Source organism: Styela clava, chromosome 12, assembly GCF_964204865.1.
Source record: "Styela clava chromosome 12, kaStyClav1.hap1.2, whole genome shotgun sequence".
NCBI lineage: Eukaryota > Metazoa > Chordata > Ascidiacea > Stolidobranchia > Styelidae > Styela > Styela clava.
The window spans coordinates 16,272,186-16,291,792 of NC_135261.1; the positions used below are offsets into that span (position 1 = coordinate 16,272,186).

At 34.6% G+C, this 19,607-nt stretch overlaps 2 protein-coding genes across 2 annotated transcripts; both read left to right on the forward strand.

Annotated features, from left to right (window-relative positions):
* The first annotated feature begins 1,726 nt into the window (after window positions 1–1,726).
* LOC120330189 (uncharacterized) lies at window positions 1,727–6,306 on the forward strand. The gene is made up of 12 exons (XM_039397047.2): window positions 1,727–2,451; window positions 3,024–3,077; window positions 3,262–3,414; window positions 3,578–3,661; window positions 3,884–3,934; window positions 4,481–4,534; window positions 4,750–4,914; window positions 5,070–5,150; window positions 5,398–5,460; window positions 5,615–5,710; window positions 5,967–6,053; window positions 6,187–6,306. The coding sequence occupies exons 1-12, from the start codon at window positions 2,356–2,358 to the stop codon at window positions 6,259–6,261; spliced, it is 1,059 nt and encodes a 352-aa protein (XP_039252981.1). The 5' UTR covers window positions 1,727–2,355; the 3' UTR covers window positions 6,262–6,306.
* Window positions 6,307–9,577: 3,271 nt separating this feature from the next.
* On the forward strand, window positions 9,578–15,168 carry LOC120330159 (protein unc-50 homolog). The gene is made up of 8 exons (XM_039397009.2): window positions 9,578–9,792; window positions 10,681–10,797; window positions 11,071–11,096; window positions 11,795–11,860; window positions 12,150–12,270; window positions 13,389–13,528; window positions 13,980–14,081; window positions 14,516–15,168. The coding sequence occupies exons 1-8, from the start codon at window positions 9,629–9,631 to the stop codon at window positions 14,647–14,649; spliced, it is 870 nt and encodes a 289-aa protein (XP_039252943.1). The 5' UTR covers window positions 9,578–9,628; the 3' UTR covers window positions 14,650–15,168.
* Window positions 15,169–19,607: the final 4,439 nt, after the last annotated feature.

Sequence of the window (19,607 nt, forward strand, 5' to 3'; positions counted from 1 at the left end):
TCATACATTTCTGTAATCCGACACTTGGAAAAACAAATTACACAACCATGCAATACAATTTTATTAGCTAATTTGGGAAGAAAATTTTGGGTGAAATTAAAAATAGGACAATGGAATTATTCTTGTCGTTTTGTTTTGTTCAAATCTGACTAGCTATTTTAGGCAGTGTGTTGTCGATGAGGTTTTGCGTTTTCCGTTTAAATTCCCATGAACAGATGTTTTCACAACAAGTTTGAGTAAATCCCTCGCGCATTTTTCACCACGTTTGGAATGTCTGCATTTATGCGTTCAGACAGAGGTTCTGCTTTTATGAGTCAGAAACTTCGCTCTTTTGTTATTGGCGAAGGTATTGCCATGAAACGTTTGCCTGTGCAACTGTGTCAGATAATCCACGTCTGTATGTTCTATATACTTCGTTGGATGTCAAGACAAATTCTTTATAGAAAAATGAGCAAGAAGTTAAAAAGCGAACCTTTCATTGCTGGGTGAAGTCGTGCTTCTGGAAGCAAATTCAAAATATGCCCGTGTTCACTTTCCCAATGGCAGAAAAAAAACTATGGTGTCAAAATTGTACAGATAAACAAAGTACCAATGGTATAAAACATAAAGCATCATGGTCGGGGACAAATTTAGACAATGATAGGTCAGGGATACCAAGTCATAAAGTGACCCATTTTTCGGAGACACGTCAAGTTACCGAAACCGACTTATATCTGTGCCATTATGCAAGGTTACATCAAACTCGCAAGAAATACAAGGCATGGCGTGGGCATAGTACAAATTGCTGGATGCAAAAAAATAGTAAAATGCTGAAATTCGTGGCACACTTCGTACATATCTTCTTATAACACGTCGCATTCGTCGTCGGCGACGGGTTTTCTCAGTTTACATTTTACTATTCTATTTTGGTTAACACCGTGACAATTTGTTTGTTACCTGATTACTAATACATATGATGTAACACCGCTCATCGTCCGGTTGCCAGCCCGGATAAGGTGTGACAGTAAGTAATGTACCAGTTCACCGTTGTGGTTACATGGACTTGTTTGGACGGCGCAGATAGCGCTAGCCAATCTGTAGTAGGCAGCTTGCTTTATTACGACATCTCTTTATCTGCGATTCATAAACCAATGATGCACAGGATGTTTTCAAACTCAAGGAGTGTGTTAAATATTCAATCACATATTAGTTAACTTTTTAGGCGCACTAGTGCGGCGCGGCGGCACCTTTGAGAACCGCTGCCGTAGGGCATCTCGCGTTATAATGCAACATGATAGTTTCGAATTCTGAATCGCTTTCTTTGTATAATTCAGTAAACAGACGAAAGTTCAGAGCGTCCGCATATTATGCGAACTTTAGGACTTCACCTGAATGTCTACAATCCACACAGCACTGTGGATTCCTAACAATTCACGATCAGGTTCATATGCATTTCATAAACAATGGTCAACATCTATTTATATTTCCTGTAATGAACTTGATACAATCACAAACCTTTGGTACTCAATAAAATCTTCATAATGGTGTCTTATTTTCGAGACAAAAACACTGTACTAGCGGACCCCTAAGTGACCGCGAACCCCAATTTGAGAATGTTTTAGACTTAGAAGGTATACGAGAAAGAGATAGTAAGTGAAAAAAAAACTTATTTTTCAGGATTATGAAAATTAAAGAACAAGGAAGTCCGGTATACAATTAATATTTTCATTCGATTTGTTTTATCAATAAAGATAATAATATGTTTGAGAAGTAAAACCAGATAAAATTAATGTCTCCACTACCGCTCACTTTTTCGATTCCAAAATTGGCCCAATATTTAAGCACATAAAACAATAGTACAATAAGTGTCTGTGAAACGATCTTGAAATCTGTGAAAAATTTGATCCTAAGTTAGGCTCCTTGGCGTAGTTATTTGATCTTTGTAACTTTATATTTGAGCATTGCTCTCTTGTTCACTGATAGCCTGCATGCATCTCCATCGCGTAATTAAAAGTTATTTTAATATTATTTTAATTATCAACCACGCACAATATATATACTTACTTGTGCGAAGTAGTTAAAGCCTTATCTCTACTTCCATTATTGCGTCATTCATTACGTCATATACGTAATTTGTATGTTAACGTTGGTGTGATCTGCCAGCGATAGGTAAATCCCGCACAGTGACATTAACAATATTATTAGGTAACAGTTGATTATTACGTCACAGAGAACATTACAAATCACCGAAATAGCTCTAAATCTCAAATTATTCGTTTCGAGATATCGTGGACAATAATGGTTGTTTTATCGAGATATTCGAATACGAAAATGTTCCTTGCTTGAGCAAAGAAATTTGATTCAGAATAAAAGAAGATGGGAGTAGGAGAAAAATTGAAGAGGTGGATCTTTTGCAGAAAAAGAGCAAAGGATTATGAAGTTGATTCATCGCAAAGTTCAGATAGAAAAAAGGTTGTTAACATTTGAAAAAAAAAATTAATTGATGTTCATTATTGAAATTTAATGAAAGTTTAATTACATGTTACACATTGCGAGCGAAGGCTCTCATCATATTTAGAGTCGGTTTAAAAGTTGTGATGAAGTAGTAGAAATCTCTCGTTCTCCGCGTACATAGCGTGGTGAGAATTAAGGGTTTACCCGGTGCATTGCTCATATATCCGAGACCGAGATAAAATTCTTTGTACATTCTTTAATGATATTAGCTACGGCGCTAAATATCAATATGGGAAGAACGTTCAAACATACACTTGTTTAATTTTCCCCGATTTCGAAGATATAAATAAAATTTCAAATCAGGTTTTTGCTGTCGTCTCATCTCAATCGGAATAAAAATGTGTGTTTGTGACGTCACACAAATATAATAATCATACTTCCCTAGGTAGAGCAATATTGATTTTGTAGGGCGTTGAGAGCGATACTTGAATTAATAGTATTCACATAATTAAAGTAAAATTTTACAAAATAATGAACGGGTTGAAATATAGTATAGCTACTGAACTTACCGACTTTTTCGTTTTCTACAGAAACGTAATGCGAGGCTTCAACGGTGGATGTGGCTGGCGACACAAGTTTTGCTGGTTCGTAACTCTCATGCACACAGGCGATTGTCTGACTAGTTTATTTGGATTTGAATATGAAATTCAAGTTTAAGAATGTAGCGTTTATTATATTGGTGATGTAAACTTTCGGACTTCATTCTACAGTAATGTCAAAATCTGGGATCATAATAACGATTTATTCACTGTTTAACTATCGTTTTAGTCGCCATTTTTCTGCATTGGAGGACAAAAACGTCCGAACGATGATTTTGATCCGATAGTTCTGGATTTTGGTTTCGGCGACAATGAAATATGGATAGATCCAATGACTTATAACAATGAAAGAACTCAGGATAAAACAGCTGCTGGTGATAATGTAATAATGATTTTGTAATGTTTTTTTTGTGACAATTTTCTTAAATAATGAATGGTAGGACGCCTAACAGTTATTCAAGTGGAGCTCATGATTTTACGAAAATTAGTGAATAATTACAGCAGTGAATAATTAAACGTTTTCAACTAAATAATATTAATTGCAGGTCAGTGTTTTATCTGGAGATTCTCTCGTGGTTCTGTTTGGTCAAAAGAAAAAGGAGGAAAAGTTGCTGAAAAAAGAACCTTTGGTATGAGATATCATTTTCATTTGAGTTATAAAAGATTAAACTAAAGCATTATGTAATACCAATGTGATATCAAATGTAAATGAGACCGTAACAAAATATTCTCAATATAAATTATTTTTAACTTTGATAGAACACAAATGAAATGTTTGTAAAATAGAGTGTATTCTGTAATAGACTATTCCCATAATGTCATCCATTGAATACGTTTCTCTTTTATTCCAGGACATCGAGAGTATAAAAGTAAAAATTATTGAAAGAACGAAATCGTTCGAGGTTTGGTTTGTATAAAGTCTTTAAACAAATTTGTGATATTTGATTAATATCTGACGAAATATTCTTGTAATATTGCATTTCTGTAAAGACCCATTTATAAGTCTGTCGATAATACATAGCCACAAGCACAGTGTAGTGGTGGCTACCTTTAATGATCCTGGCATTCCCGATTACAGAAGCTCGATTATCGTTGAAATTCTGTTGTATAATTGACAACACCCGATTAATCTTTCAATATTTATAACACTCACCCTTCTTATAAAAAATATGGTACTCCGGTAGTAAGTATGTGAACCAAGATGGTGGACACCGGAACGTAGTATGTGTACCAGGTTTGGGTTAGGCCATAATTTCAGGTACAAATACTACGGGAATCATTTAGCTATTCCCCAAACTCGTAGTAGAACTAAAATAAGGAAAATTAGAATAAAATTATGGCTTAACCTTAACCTGGTACACATACTACGTTCCGGTGTCAACCATCTTGATGCATATACTACGGGAGCGCCAAAAATAGTAATACGCAGTATTAAATTTATTATATAGAATCTTCCAGGAATGGTGTTTGATGAAAATGAACTCGTTTTGGAAAATTTGAAGGTAACACAAGTTGAGTTTAAATCTCGAAGTAGAAAAATTAATTTGAATAATGAACAATAATATTTCAACTATATATATATGACTAATACTATGAGTTCAAATAGAAGTAATCGTATTTAGAGAATAAATACGCAACATTATTTATATATATTCAAGTAATCAAGTTAATGATGAAAGGCCTTTGCGCTATACGTTTCAAAACTTCTCATGAACAGGGTAAAGTAACATACCGTCGTCCAAAGACAGCACCTCCAACACGAGAAGCAGCTCGTTACTCACCCGCCGAAGCATTTTGGACTCCACTTGATGACACTGGTATTGGTCTTCGTCAAATTAATCAGGAGCTTCCAAGTCTTCAACAATATGTGGAAGCACGCGAGGTAAAGAAAATAAAAATAAGTTAAGAAATCAAATCACTGCACCATGATGCACAAGGTACCCAAAAATATGGAATTAATAAATTCAAAACAGCAAACAAATTTCATTATTTTCAAGTTAACATGTTATTAAAACAAAAACTTATTACGGTTTGTAGAAAAAGAGACGACAAAGAAGATCGGCCACGGCTCACTCTTTTCCGAGCAACATCAAAAAATCCAGCATGGAAAACTTGCAGGTTACTGAATGTGGTGTTTTCTATCATTATAAACTACTACTAAATGGTGTCTATATATATTAAAGAAGAAAATTGCTTATCTAAAGGGAAAACGGAAAAAAAAGAATTAGAAAAAAATTGTGGTCTTTGTGTACAACCATATACTGTACTGTAAATATACCGTATGCCATATACTGTAAAGTCGTAGAAGTTGGTCGACACAAAATAATTTAATTAATTACTTATTCATAATTTGAGTTTTTTTCAGATTATGAAAGACGTTAAGTTAACGCTCGATCATGTATTGGATAAAGTTTCAATTTTACAAGAGGTTCGTTAAACACATTTGAGGTGAAAACGTATAATAGTTAGTTTAGAATATATTCAGCAGACCCAATGGTTTATGACCAGAGGAAAAGTACTTCTTTTATTTAATAAAAAACGATAGAATAGATTCAAATATATTCTTATTTATGATTTGTTAGGTTGAAAATGAAGCAAAAGATTTCATCAACATGATAGTTGACAGAGTGTTAGAGATTGAAGACATCAAAGAAATTCTACAATCTCCGTTAAACTCAGTGAGTGGTAAACTGTTGGCAGAATAACGTGAATTAGCATGATTTACTTGTGTATTGCTATAATACCATTATCATTTTTTCACAGTAAATTTCCAAACTATCCTTCATATGATAAAGCTATTGTTTCTCATTCAAATAAATAGCTAGCATATTCCAAGCTACACAACCTTATTGCTACTTATGACGTTTATGAAGTGAATTAATACGAAGCAATTTCTTACAATCTCCTCATTTTGTTACGTCTACTTAATTTCAGGAAAGCGATTTGTTTTCATCAATGTCTTCAGACTGTGATAGTCTTGATATAACCGATTTGTTGTGCGACATTGACGAAATTGAGCAGGTAAGAACATATGGTCGTAAGAACATAAGAATATATGGTTTTTGGATACACAGACAGTTTAATTATTCGAAAAAGAGTGCTCTTGTAGATAAGCTGTTTTGGTATTTAATTAAATTTTTCTCTAACTTTGCAGAAAAGTAATCTTCAGCAACCATCCGACGATAAAGAGAGTGGACAATGTTTTGTTGCTGATGATAACCAGCTCTAACAAATGAGATGAATACCGGGTTCTATTTATGATTTTCCTCCTTGTCTTTTTTTATTTTCTCATGTATTCAAATACATTATTTTTGTCTCACTTTGTTGTTGTCACTTCAATTTAATTTCGGGTAATGTGAAAGGCGTGGTCATCACTTAAACTGATTCTCTCTTGGCATTGCTGGTCTTGTCCAGTAGCCTATCGGTTTGGCAGTCCAATTTTGCTCTGTTCGCTTTTCTTATTCCAATGTGTACATTTTTATTATTACATTTTTATTATTACAATTTTCAATAATTTGTTTTGAAAAAACGCCAGGAATCACTAGACTACTAGAGCATTTATACTCGATTGATTCTTGTACAGCGAAGAAATATATCACAGGAAATTCACATTAGGCAGAACTATGATACCATTATTGGCATTTTTATCAGAACGATTACGATCTTAATTGAGCTAACTTGCTTCATTGACAAATATGCACTTTACGAAGACTAATTGTAATGTACAATGACAGTTTGGTCTTCCACGCGGCTTCGTATAGCAAAAAGATTTTATGTTGTAATAGGAATGAAACAGTCATCTTTTGTTGCGTGATATCCATTCTACGTTATTCTTTAAAATCATTAAAGTGGCTATGTCCGCTATGCTCGTCCTAAAAAAGCTATGTCTCTACTAAAACGTTCTTAGTAAAATTGCTATGCCTCTACTGAAATCGCTATGTCCGCTATGCCTCTACTAAATGGCACTGCTCGCTATGTCTCCAATGTGCGTCTTCTTATAATACTACGTTGAAACCTGATTTTACGGGTATATGAACACAAACAACTACAACTGTAGAAATATTGCCTGGGCAGTGGGCACTCTCGTCGGTACCAGGGAGGAAATTCGACTACATGAACTACTCGACTACCGAGAAGATTGATAAGTTGTCCGTATTGTCACATTTTCTATGGCGACGTTGCCTTTGTTGGCGTTTCTGAATTTTGTTTAGACGACGAATGTGAGCTTCGTAGCCGAATAGGAAGCCGACGGTCGCATGAGTCTCAACTCGCCTGCAAGGCAATCGATATCTATCCAACCCTCACCAGCCGGACCAATTGCTCACGAAATTCGATATCATTGATCGAGTTGCAGGCAAATTAACTACTAGGTGGAGAGAAAGCATGGTATCAAAAAGACTGTACAACCTTATCACACAGCGAGCTTTGCAAAGCAGGTGCGAAATACGGAGAGCAACCGCGCGAACTGATAGTGAAAAAGCTGCTGTCAGCATCGGTCAAAGGTCATGAAGTTGGTAATTGTATACAGTAGTCGTTGTCGTTGTGGCTTTCCGTGGTGTACGGTAATTCTGATTTTTTTATTGTTCTTCCTTTGTATGATTGTGTTTTATTCAAGTAAATATTCAAAATTTAAGAGTGTCTGTGGCATCTCGGGGTTTATTTAGGATTTCATATTGTTCTCTTTTATGCATGTGTTTGATTAAGTAAATATGTTACCATATTCCATACCTGTTACCGTACCGGTACCCCAGTCTGGATTTCATGGCCTTTTCGAACGAGAAATCGGGCGTGCAATCAGAAATTCCCGCGTGCAAATAAGAATTTCTGGCGTGCAATTATAGCTCACGGCGTGCAAAACAACTGCGCCCGCTAAACTGATTTCGAACTAAGATACGGTACCTCTCAATACATCCGCGTAAAAATAAGTTGGATCATAGCAAAAATGGACGTTTGACCTTTGACCCCCAAAACATTATTTCTATATTTTGTCACTAATTTTGAGAGTGTTTGTGCGACTTTAGATACCGGTACTGTTCAGTACATCCGTGTAAAATTATTGTATTAAAAATACGCTGAATCAGAGCCATAACTGGCCAGCGTCGGTGAGGAGGCGATTTTTCTCACGGGATTCCTATCATTCAACACGATATGGTGATTTTTGCTTCGCATTTTTCGATGAGGCCAAATCTTGCAAGCAAGTATTAGTCGACAATTGTGAAGTTATAATTTTTTGGCATCTTTATATTACTAGATTATTGATTTAAAAACTATTTAAACCGATTTACATTGGTGAGCAATTGCAAATTTTTGGCGTGCAAAATTGAATTCGCTCGCGTGCATTTTTGTGGAGCGCTAGCGCCCTCGGGCGTGCATCTGCCATGGAATCCAGTCTGGCCGGTACCGGTACCGGTACCACCTGTCTGCCTGTGCTGTACCGGTAATCCAGTGAGATTTGTTGAAAAATTTAGTTTAAATGAAGTTGCGGCGTGTAACAATATTTTGTGTTTCTTGTTTTTAGTTTATAATGCACTGTTAGTGTGAGGCTCTTTTTTGACCAGGATTTCATTACCGGTATTCAGTCAGTTTTCAGGCTCGCACAGCCGTCTGGTTTCAGGACGCCTTGCTGACAGCTCTTGTCTTAGGGAGAGTTGATTATTTATATACTTCCGTAAGGATTACAAATTTTAACCTGAAATTTGTGAAAACTAACAAAGATCTTCTTAAATCAGCAAAATCACAATAAAAATTTAAATACCAAAAATACTAATTTCTTGTGTTTTTTGTTAAATATTTAAATCTACCTAGTGAAAATAGTACATTTCCCTGTTTTAGTTTATTTTGCATTTATGCGTTAAAGAATCAACATCTCACAACTTTCGTTGATTATCATAAATTTATTTGCAGTTTGGAAAATAACGGTGCACGAAGCACAGCGCGCACTGTTTCTTTTGACGTTATTCGTGTTTCACAAGCTTCTGTTGCATCATTTTTCGAATTCTAGACATTAAGATTAAAGTGTCCCGGAATGGTTTAACACAAAGTTGGCAACCCTATCTGACAGCCTGACTATGTCACCAAAAATCACGCAATGTAGCTAGGCTATACTGGTAATTCACTTGCTTCGTATATCATCTCTTTTTCTTATGGACAACTATAGTTTTATCTTAATACATGTAATAACAAGTACTACCAACACAAAATTACAATTTATATTCAAAATTTGATAAGCCAATCTCACTTTCAGACTTTCTTTTTTGGGTGACAACATTAACCCAGCCTGGTGGTTCATTGAAGTACCCTTCACAAATATTAGCTTCACTTTATCGTTAGTACTATTATTTACATTCTTGCTCACTCTCAGACACTAACATTTAGACTGGCAGGTTTTCTAGTTTTTATTTTTCATTTTCTGAGCCAAATATAGAAAGAAAAGGTATGAAAGAAAGCAGTTGATTAATGAAAAGCTGGTATTTTTACTCTATGGTTATGGCTGTATGGTAGTGATCATAAGAATACAGAAATACCTTTACTGCTTTAAATTGTTAATCTTTTCTGTTGATATTTTGCAGTGATTGTACAAGATAATAAATAGTAAAATGCAGCCTAATAACTATGTATCACCACCCAGTTCTGTATATTCATATCCTGGGTCATCTCACACTGGCCGAAGTTTGAAAAGTTCACATAGTCAGGGATCTATAAATGATTATTCTTATACAATGGAAGATGTGCAATTCTCTGGAGTTGGTCGTAAAGCATGGTAAGTAAGAATACAACGGGCTTCGTGTAGTTTCGAACCAAAATAATTTCTAGTGGGGGTGGTGTAACAATTTTGCATATTCATATGTCATTTCTAACCACCACCTGACTACGTCATCTAAAAATCAATTTGTGAAATTTAAATTGTGCCCCCACACTTAACAAAAAAATTAATCAAATTCTGTTCAAGTTCCAAACCCTGCTAACACGCTTAAAAACAGTGTAAAACCGTCAAAAAACACCAATATTTATGAGCAGTAAGTCTTTTAGTGGAACCTTTGTGTTTTGTTTGACTTGTCCAATCTTGAATTTACTTCTCAAAATCACAAGTTTCAACATAAAATATTCTGAAGTTAAGACTTAATTAATGTTATAAAATATAATTTCCTTTGTGGTAAAATTTTCAGTAACTACCTGTTAAATAATAAGTAATATTATATTATCTCTTGTTTATATGTTTGCTATTTCTAGTACCGGTATATCTCTGTGAAATAGGACATATTTTATTACCAGAGACTTTCAATGACCTTTATTCCCTCAATAGTTGTTGTTTTTGTGCGTCTAATGTAATAGAATTTATTGGAAACTGAACCTAATTGTTTATTTTCTGGTATTTTTGCACATTCATTGTGAATTCTGCTATAAAAAATATCCACTGATACAGAAAGAGCTCCCAATTTCGAACGGATGGGAATCTTTTTGGTTTGACAATTGCCTATCCAATCCAAATGGATGAGTTGAAGGACATAGGAATTGTCCAATGGATTTCAATCTCATTCTAACATATTTGGGTTCGACCACCCACTGTTAGTTGTAGTTGGGTCATTGGAAGTAGGTAGACAAATGGATATAAAATTTAACCTTTCAAAATATGTAATTTTATTTTAAGTGCAACTGGCATGGAAAAGTGTAAGAAATACATGAGACGAATATTCAAATTTCGACAAATGGATTTTGAATTTGCACTCTGGCAAATGTTGAATCTGTTCATTGCTCCTCATAAAGTGTAAGTTATTATGCTCAGAGAACTAGGAACTATATATATATATGAAATCAACAATATATGTTTACTTTGAGTTTATCCTGCTGTTGATTTAAAACACTTTATAAAGATTTCCTTTGCGATAAAGTGCTTTGTTTCATATTGCATGAAATATCTTGAATATTCGGTACGATTCAGCCTGGCGGACTGTCTGATACTGCTACAAGATTCATTAGATGTGTTTCTTATCTATTGTTGTTTTGTCACATTCTTATACACAATATCTTTTCATCACAGATACAGAAACTTCCAATACAGAAAACGTAAGTATTTTTAGTTTCAGAAAGTTATTGATTCAAAGGAGACATTCTGAATTTTTTTAATTTTCATTTTTTCATTTGTCATTTTTAATAAGCTAGTAGAGATAATAGAGATGGCTGACACCGGTACGTAGTATGTGTACCAGGTTTGGGTTAGGAATAATAATTTAAAAAAAATAAATTTAAAATATAATAATTTTATTCCAATTTTCCTTATTTTAGTTCTAATAGGTATAGGCTACTTATTTTTATTAAATTCTCAAAACAGCTTGGTACAAGGCAAGATTCAAGTAAATCCACCATTTTTATCATTCTAGCGTTTTTGAATTTATCTGTGGTTGCTTGATAATATAACAGTGCTATACATTGAACATTTAGTATGAGTCCTCATTATACTGGTTTTTATGCAATTTATTTTGCCATTCTGACATACATTAATAAATTTAGCTTCTGATATCAAAACTGTTCATGTATAAGTAATTAACCTATTATAATTAACACTATAATTAATTGATATTTGCTTGTAAGGTTTGTGCATTGACAATGTATGTTTATCACATCATGTTGTTATTGTTTATACGAAATAGAAATGTATTTTACTTTGATCAGATGTCGTGTTTGTTTAGTTTGTGTTAATAAATCATGCTTGTTAAAATGAGACGCATACCTTCCATATCGAAATGAAGCTCTTTATATTTTAGAAACAAAAAATCAGTTTGCAAGAGATGATCCTGCTTTTTTAGTTCTGATGAGCATTGCGTTTTGTGGTAAGATGATAGGTTATATATCTCTCTCTTATTAAGGGCCACTGCTATTAGGGCTTGGCAGTGTGGCGCATCTGAAAACAAATGACTGGCTAACTAATCCCATACCCGACACAGACTGGTAACTGGACGAGAGGCCGTGGTTTGCTATATAATTAAGGCGTCTTTCCTCTCTCCTGGGATAAATATGGAAATCCTGATCTGACCATACTATTTTGATCATTGCTTGTTATATTGCTATCGGTTATACTGTTTACTATTGCTTGGATTGATTTTTTTCATTCATTTCTAGTTACTTCTATCGGATTCGGACTTACTATGGGACTATCTTGGTTCAAGATATTCAAGCTTCTGTTGTGGGTTGTTTTCATAGACTGTATTGCTGTTGGAATACTTATTGCTACTGCTATGTGGTAAGTGTGACATTGTTGTCTTGGGGGATGAGGTGGCCATTATTTCTTTCTTCCTGCTATTTACTGTACAACAGTCTGAAAATAAGATTATGCTGCATTGTCCCGTAAAATTCACTCATAAGTCATAACAGAGAAAATCTTTTGTTGGGACCTTTGAGAATCCGGAAGCTACATAGATATTTTCCTTAATTACAATCGACCGAAAAGCAATATTTTCACAATAGTATACCAGGAGAGGCTTGATTTTAAATTACACATCTGATGCTAATTCCATCCATCAAAATAATTGATGATACTACTGTAACTAATTTTAAATGTGTGTTCAATTCATACTATATGGAAATAGTAGTTTCTGATAAGGATAAGTCTCTGTTGAACTCTGATGATCATTTTGATCATTTTTATGTTGCAGTTACAACTGAGAATATAAATCCTGCTTATTTGTTGAGAATAGGTTATGCTTTGACCCTCTAAACATTATACACTGTTTCGATTAATTCTGAGAATTACATATTTAATTCAGATTACAAACTTTGGTCTTTCACCAATAATAATTTATATTAAGCAATGCTCAATTATATGAACCCATAGGTGTGGTGACTAGTAATATAGCCATTGCAGTTTCAACGAAAATGCAGCCAAATATTTAATGAATTTTATCGATGAGCGATGAGTGTTAGTAATATGCTCGCCACCTCATCTCTGTGTGGGCTCGCGGGTTCGAATCACATTCGGAGATAATCATGTGCGAGGTGATTGCTGGACTACTCGTCGCCGTAGGGTCCACCATGAAATCCATGCATCTGAAAACAAATAATTGGCTAACTATTTCCATAGCCGACATGGACTGGTAACTGGACGAGAAGACGTGGTGTGCCATATGATTAAGCCTTCTTATCGGCTTTTCTCTCTACCTAGGTTAAATATGTACAGTAAATCCCATCCTAATCAGCAAATTTGGGGTGAAATAGCAAAAATAGAACTTTTCTTCTTTTGGTATTGAAAATTCGTTGGATTCGTAGAATATCGATTTCTGCACAACATGAAATAAAACAGCCATTAGTAAATATATTCATTGGTCCTTTTTCATTCAGTAATACTTCCATTGTCAATAACAGGTTAATCAGCAATAAATATCTTGTTCGGTACATCAAGGGGGGTGCTGATGTTGAGTGGGCTTATGCATTTGATGTTCACTTGAATGCCTTCTTTCCTGTGTTGATGATTTTACATTGCCTGCAATTGTTTTTCATAAATCGTGAGTTGATTTTATCTACCATGTTTTTGAATTCTTTCCCGGTATATAGGTAATACAACTATTCTCAGTAGGTTAAAATTTGTGACAGGAATTTTAGCTCAACATTTTGAAAAACTTGATAAAATTTGTGCATATTATAGTGTTGTGAATATTTTGTAATTGCTCTGTACAGCTGTTTGATATATTCATTGCATCGATAAATATTCATAGTTGTATTGTCATCCTTGCCTCCCTTTTATTTCATGTTTCACACCCAATTTCCCTTGTATTATAATGATTGAAGATTGAGATTGGTTTGGAAATAATAGGCCCCAATACTAACAACATCTTGTTAGACCTCCCAACTTAGATCCTTTGTTTATTTTGAAAATGAATTGATCAAGGAATAAATTTTTTGTAATTGTATTTTGTATACCGTATATTTAAACATTTTGAATATTTTTCTGATTAGCTCTTATTGTGAAGGATTGGTTTCTTTCTGTATTGGTGGGAAATACATTCTGGCTTGCAGCACTCGGATATTATGTTTATATCACTTTTTTGGGATATAATGGTGAGTATTTCGTTTATCTAAAAACTGAAAACATTACTTTAGGAACGCCCTGCGTATTTTGAATATTATTGAAATATCATTTTGAATGACATTTTCCTTCGGATTTTTCGTCAAATTCTGGAGGCGTAACAATCTTATTTTAATTGGCATACATTTCTGATCATGGCTATATCCAGATTAATCCCATTGTAAATGGTACTCTCGTAGTGTGTGTAACAGATTAGGGTTAGGCCATAATTTTATTCCGATTTTCCTTATTTTATCTCTATTATGAGTTCGGAGACTGTCTGTGTTAGCCAAGTGTATAGCCCTGCCCATAGGTTTCAGCCCTTTACAAAACTTGATGTAAAGTAGGCTAAAAAATTGGTTACCTCCATATTGGTACACACACTTCTGGAGCGCCTTGTAAACTGCTTAGTTACTTGTTTTTTCAGTTCTACCATTCGTGAAGAAAAGCATTGTCCTGCTTTCTCCATTACTCTTACTGGGAACAACTTATTTCATATCGCTTATCACTCGATGGAACATCACTAAAGCATTACTCTGGTTCTATGAGAACAGGGTGTGAACAGATATTACACAAAATTATTTTGTCTACACTATCTTATCAAATGTGCAACAATGCATCAAAATCCAGCAACTGAAAGTCTATTTCACTCTACTGAGTTATATAAACCAAGGATGATTATCAAAACTATATTTATTATTCCACTCTAGCTGGCTGTTATATCTTTTGGTGAAGTGATTTGGTTTTGCAAGTAATATGAGTAGTATAACCTTGCTAGTATATGTAGCTACCTTGCTATGAAAGCTTCGTGCTTTTTCTAAGAATATGAGCATGGGTGATATCACGGAAAGACTGAAGTTGTGAGATGATGTAGTCAAGCTAGGAAAAGGTCGCATATTATACATGCATGCCTATGTTCATAATTTTGTCCACTTATACATTTACAGACCAAATGATTTCCCATGCCATCTGAACAAGTCGCTGGTGCGCTTATTTTTATATGACTCTAGAATATTCTTTTCAATTTTTCAGTCTTGTGAAAGTATATTTATTGTAAATACAACATGCTTTATTGGAAAATGCCTACAGTTTTGCGAATATTTAAGTTTAGAGGTGATAGCACTTTGTATATTAGTATAATTTCATTTCACCAAGCGGTTGTTGGATAACACAATCTGAAGGATCGGGAAACTGAATGATCAGCGATCGGAGTGCGCTGAAACGAATAACCAGCTAACAAATCTTACGTGAACTGATAACCGGACGACAGGCAGTGATGCCCCATATGGTTAAGCTGTCTTATCGGCCGTTTATTATTGAAATCCTACATTCTGTTTCTTAGGCTGGTAGCTGTGGCAACTTTCTGTAATTTCCATCCTTTGTTTTTGCCAGAGGCGTAGCCAGCATATTTTGCGCCCGGGGCAAAATATAAAATTGGCGCCCCGGCCCCCACGTTTAATCATGTTTTCTATTGCATTTAATTGTGTATGTAAAAAAAATTATATTTCGTCACGCTAATAACCGAATTGCGTAAGTCATTTTTAGCTGTTGTGAGAAAAACGTAAAAAAACTTCCTAATGATATTGCTATGCCATTGAGAGTCTTTAATTTGCCATAGTTCAACTTTTTGATCGTAGCCGGATTTAAGTTAATTTGTATGACGCAGTCATGTGACGTCATAATGGCACACTGTGATTTAGGCAAAAATGTGTCTATGGCTAGAGGACATACGCAATTTTGCAACTTGTCTATATGTACCAGTCCTGAAAACCAAACAATCCAAAATCCCCAAAATAGCTAATCTGTTTCAATTACATTATTTTTTATGTTTAAAAATATATATTTCATCAATATAACACGCTCTGCACATCACCGAAATAAGACTAAAGTTAAATATAAAGAATAAAACAGTAATGTACTCTTATATAAAAGTCAACCATGGTGAATTGGACTCAGACAGTAAATATCACAAGTGCACGCCTTCCTATACAGTAGTATAAATTGAAAATTATTAGCGCTAAGCTAGAATCTGAGATGCAAAAACTCGAAAATCCTTCGCCTAGGTTATTTTGCCTTTGTGACGTCACAATAGTCCTGCGTTAACAATGATAATTCATTATGACGGAACAATTGAACAAATTTGCATATCATACAAAATTTCTATTTTTATGGGTTTCGGAATTCTTAAAATAAAATCTGAGTTAACAGACAGGTGCGCAGCATTACATAAATACCTATTTTATGAAAAATTCAAAACCGTCCAAAATGACTTACGCAATTCGGTTATTAGCGTGACGATATGTGAATTCAAATTTATATGTATTTATATATTTTATTATTTATTCAAAAATATATGTATATGTAAATTCAAATTTTAATGGAACATTTTATTTAAAGAAGAAGCAAAGCTATACAAAATAGAGCATATGTCCCACTCAGTTACTGTCAAAGATGATCTACATAGTCTAAAATAAATTCATTTTTTCAATTTCACTGTCGTAAACTGGTTAACACGTCATCAAAATCTGTTTTTTTTCCAATGTTTCTCTTTCAACACTTATAAGTGCAAGATCACGGAGACGATCCTGTCCCGTTGATGCACGCGAATACGACAAAATAAGTTTCAATCTGCTGAAAGACCGTTCACAGCTTGCAATTGAAACTGATATTGTAAACAAAATTTGTAGAGAAATTCGCAGATTGAATAAAACGTCGTCTCCAAAAGACACAATAAAACCAAGAAGAGCCAAAGGAGTTTCTGGTTGATCTCCAATTTCAGTGAAAAGTTCGTGGCCATTGATGTCCGTGTGGTAGAGATTTGCAAAATCTGTGCAATCTCGACGAATTGTCGAAAACGGCATTGGGGTCTTTTAGCACAGTATAATATATTTTATGTAACTCTGCCGCAAAGTACGGTACTTTGACAACAAAATACAAAACCACGTATTACTCAAAACATGTATTAACATCATTCAACCAAATTCCGTTTCCATTTGTCTCCAGCACAGAACTAATATCAACTTACATCCGAGTGCGCAGGCAGTGCTTTGTTTTCCGGCCAGATTTTTTTGGCCATGTAATTACGATGGAAATCTGACCGTGCTATGTGCGTGATGACGTCGGCAGTCGTAAGTGGTCTGACCAAGTGTGCAGTTTGCCATGTACTAAGATTAGATGTCTGCCGCCGGTGCGATCTTGCTTGTGACCGTTTTTTACCTTTGTTGTGAAATTTTTGCCAGCCCCATTTTGGCGCCCCTGTACCTTGGCGCCCGGGGGCATATGTACCCCACTGCCCCCCCTAAGCTACGCCTCTGGTTTTTGCCATAGTTATACAGTTGTTTATAGTTATATCATTGCGGAATAATTTACCAACTGTTGAGATGAATTCGAAAATAATGACCATCCGGTGCGACATGCGATGGTACCGTATAAATTGCTGGTTTGTGTTGTTTTCATTCAACATTTCCTCCGTTCGAACTACTGTATTTCCCCCCTAAATATTAAACAATTTTATATAAACCGTCAGTCTTTTTATTCTAGTCAGTCCAGCATCTGCATATAAAATGCTATATATATATATAACCTGGAAAAATTACCACGGGATAGATGGCCTGATTAGGTACCCCGCGGCTTCTAGTAAAACTGTGTGTTATTTTTCTGGAACTTTTGAGTTTTGGGTTTGCTAAATTGCTAAACCTTGAGTCGTAAATTCGAATAAGTCCTGTTGCATTTATGTTAGTTGAATTCCATATGGGCAAACATTTCAAATATTTTGTATGACAATACAGTATCCAAATTCTAATATTTTACTATCACCATCGGCCTAAGAAAAGGAGAAATCGAAATTTCGCCAAAGTTAAAATATTGCTGAAATCGAACTGTATAGTAAAGATTGAATCAATAGTAGTTAAAATCGCAATAGTATATATATGTAAAATAAAAGTCAAGTATGCGCTTTTTTGCTGTAAAAAGTGACGACCTCAACAACTAAAGCAATTGTATGATTATTGTATAGGGCTATATACAGGGAATCCATACCGTCCTTATTTCTAAGGTTTGTCCTTATTTTTGGCTTATTTTTTAGCTTGCGTCCTTATTTTTGGCTTGCGTGTCCTTATTTGGACCTTATATTGGAAGCTTTGTGTTGTTTGTCTTATCGCCAAAGCTTTATTGTGGCATCATAAAAGAAACACAATCTTATTTGGAACACAAAAAAGCAAGGCATAGATAGGCATGAAGCATTGCTAGTGTGCCGATCCTTAGTTTTTGTCGTGGTGGTGGTTATTTTAGCCATTTAATTAAAAACGACCAAACGTAAGAAAGTTTTTTGTGAGTACGGGAAAGAATTCAAAGTTAAACGAAGCTTGAAGGGTAAGTGCTTCGCACACTCTGACGTCTGTAATAATTGTGACATCAACCTGGAGCCTATAGAAAAGCCAGCTATTTCTGATCACAATGCAGAAATTTTTCCAGTCGTCTTTATTTTGGGTTCCAGATCGATGGAATCCCTGGCTATATAGGCAATAGGTCATAGGGAAATCACTGACTTGACCTTATGACGTAAGAATGTCTTTACTACTGTTGTAAACTTCGATTGGGTGCAGCTAGCTGAGGAATTTAAAGTTTGAAATCGTCGAAATGGGCATCAAAAACTTTTTAATGTTCAATTGTATTATTTTATCGGTTTTGTACTTCTTTGATCACTCCACCTGCAAAAAAATTCAGCTGTATACCTCATTGATAGCGTCTTTTAGAATATTTTCGATCACAATACCATAAATACCTCACGCATTTTCATTTTTTATAAATATATTTCACACTACACTCGGGCTACAGTTAGAACACATTCAAGTCTCTTGTGCTTATTACAATTAGGCAATATTTTCATTTTAGATTTCAAAAACGCATAGATTAGAAACACGACAGCAATGCTCAATTACACGAATACAATGGCCCGATAACTAATCAACCGTTATCTGATAATTTGAAAGCTTAGAATCTAAATTTTTAAATCGAGTTCCACCGCCAAAGCAATTCACATCCTTACCAACCGGATTACTTCGATTTGCTGAGAAGATCAACGCACGGGCATGGCGAAAGAGATCAAACATAATAGGTATCCTTTTCAAATTAAAAAAAAGCAAAATATTTGCTAAACATGGGGCCCCACAATACACAGATTAAATTTGAAAAAATAATAAATAATAAAATAAAAGCAACTTCTAGTGGCATCATTCATCACCAAGTGCCGGAAAATAAATTTAAATTCGATTGGTGCATTAGAGGCGATAAAAAGATATTTTATTAATAGGACTACGTCTTGCCCCAAAATAGATGGTAAATGATTTGAAGTATGTCTTAATTGATTAAATAAATGATTCTCAATATTCTAATTTACATGTATATAATTTTTGCCGATGCATTTGAGTTTAATTCATTTTTAATTTCAATATTCCAACTGTACATAAGTACAGTTGAACTGATATGGGTTTATTTTATACATTAATTATCGGTAAATG

Excerpts from the sequence above, each read along its gene's own strand:
- LOC120330159 (XM_039397009.2), top strand. The coding sequence starts at position 9,629 with ATGCAGCCTAATAACTATGTATCACCACCCAGTTCTGTATATTCATAT. Across the intron at positions 11,861-12,149 it reads GATGAGCATTGCGTTTTGTG|TTACTTCTATCGGATTCGGA; the intron begins GTAAGATGATAG and ends ATTCATTTCTAG. Across the intron at positions 12,271-13,388 it reads CTTATTGCTACTGCTATGTG|GTTAATCAGCAATAAATATC; the intron begins GTAAGTGTGACA and ends TGTCAATAACAG.
- LOC120330189 (XM_039397047.2), top strand. The coding sequence starts at position 2,356 with ATGGGAGTAGGAGAAAAATTGAAGAGGTGGATCTTTTGCAGAAAAAGA. Across the intron at positions 3,415-3,577 it reads AAACAGCTGCTGGTGATAAT|GTCAGTGTTTTATCTGGAGA; the intron begins GTAATAATGATT and ends TATTAATTGCAG. Across the intron at positions 6,054-6,186 it reads ACATTGACGAAATTGAGCAG|AAAAGTAATCTTCAGCAACC; the intron begins GTAAGAACATAT and ends CTAACTTTGCAG.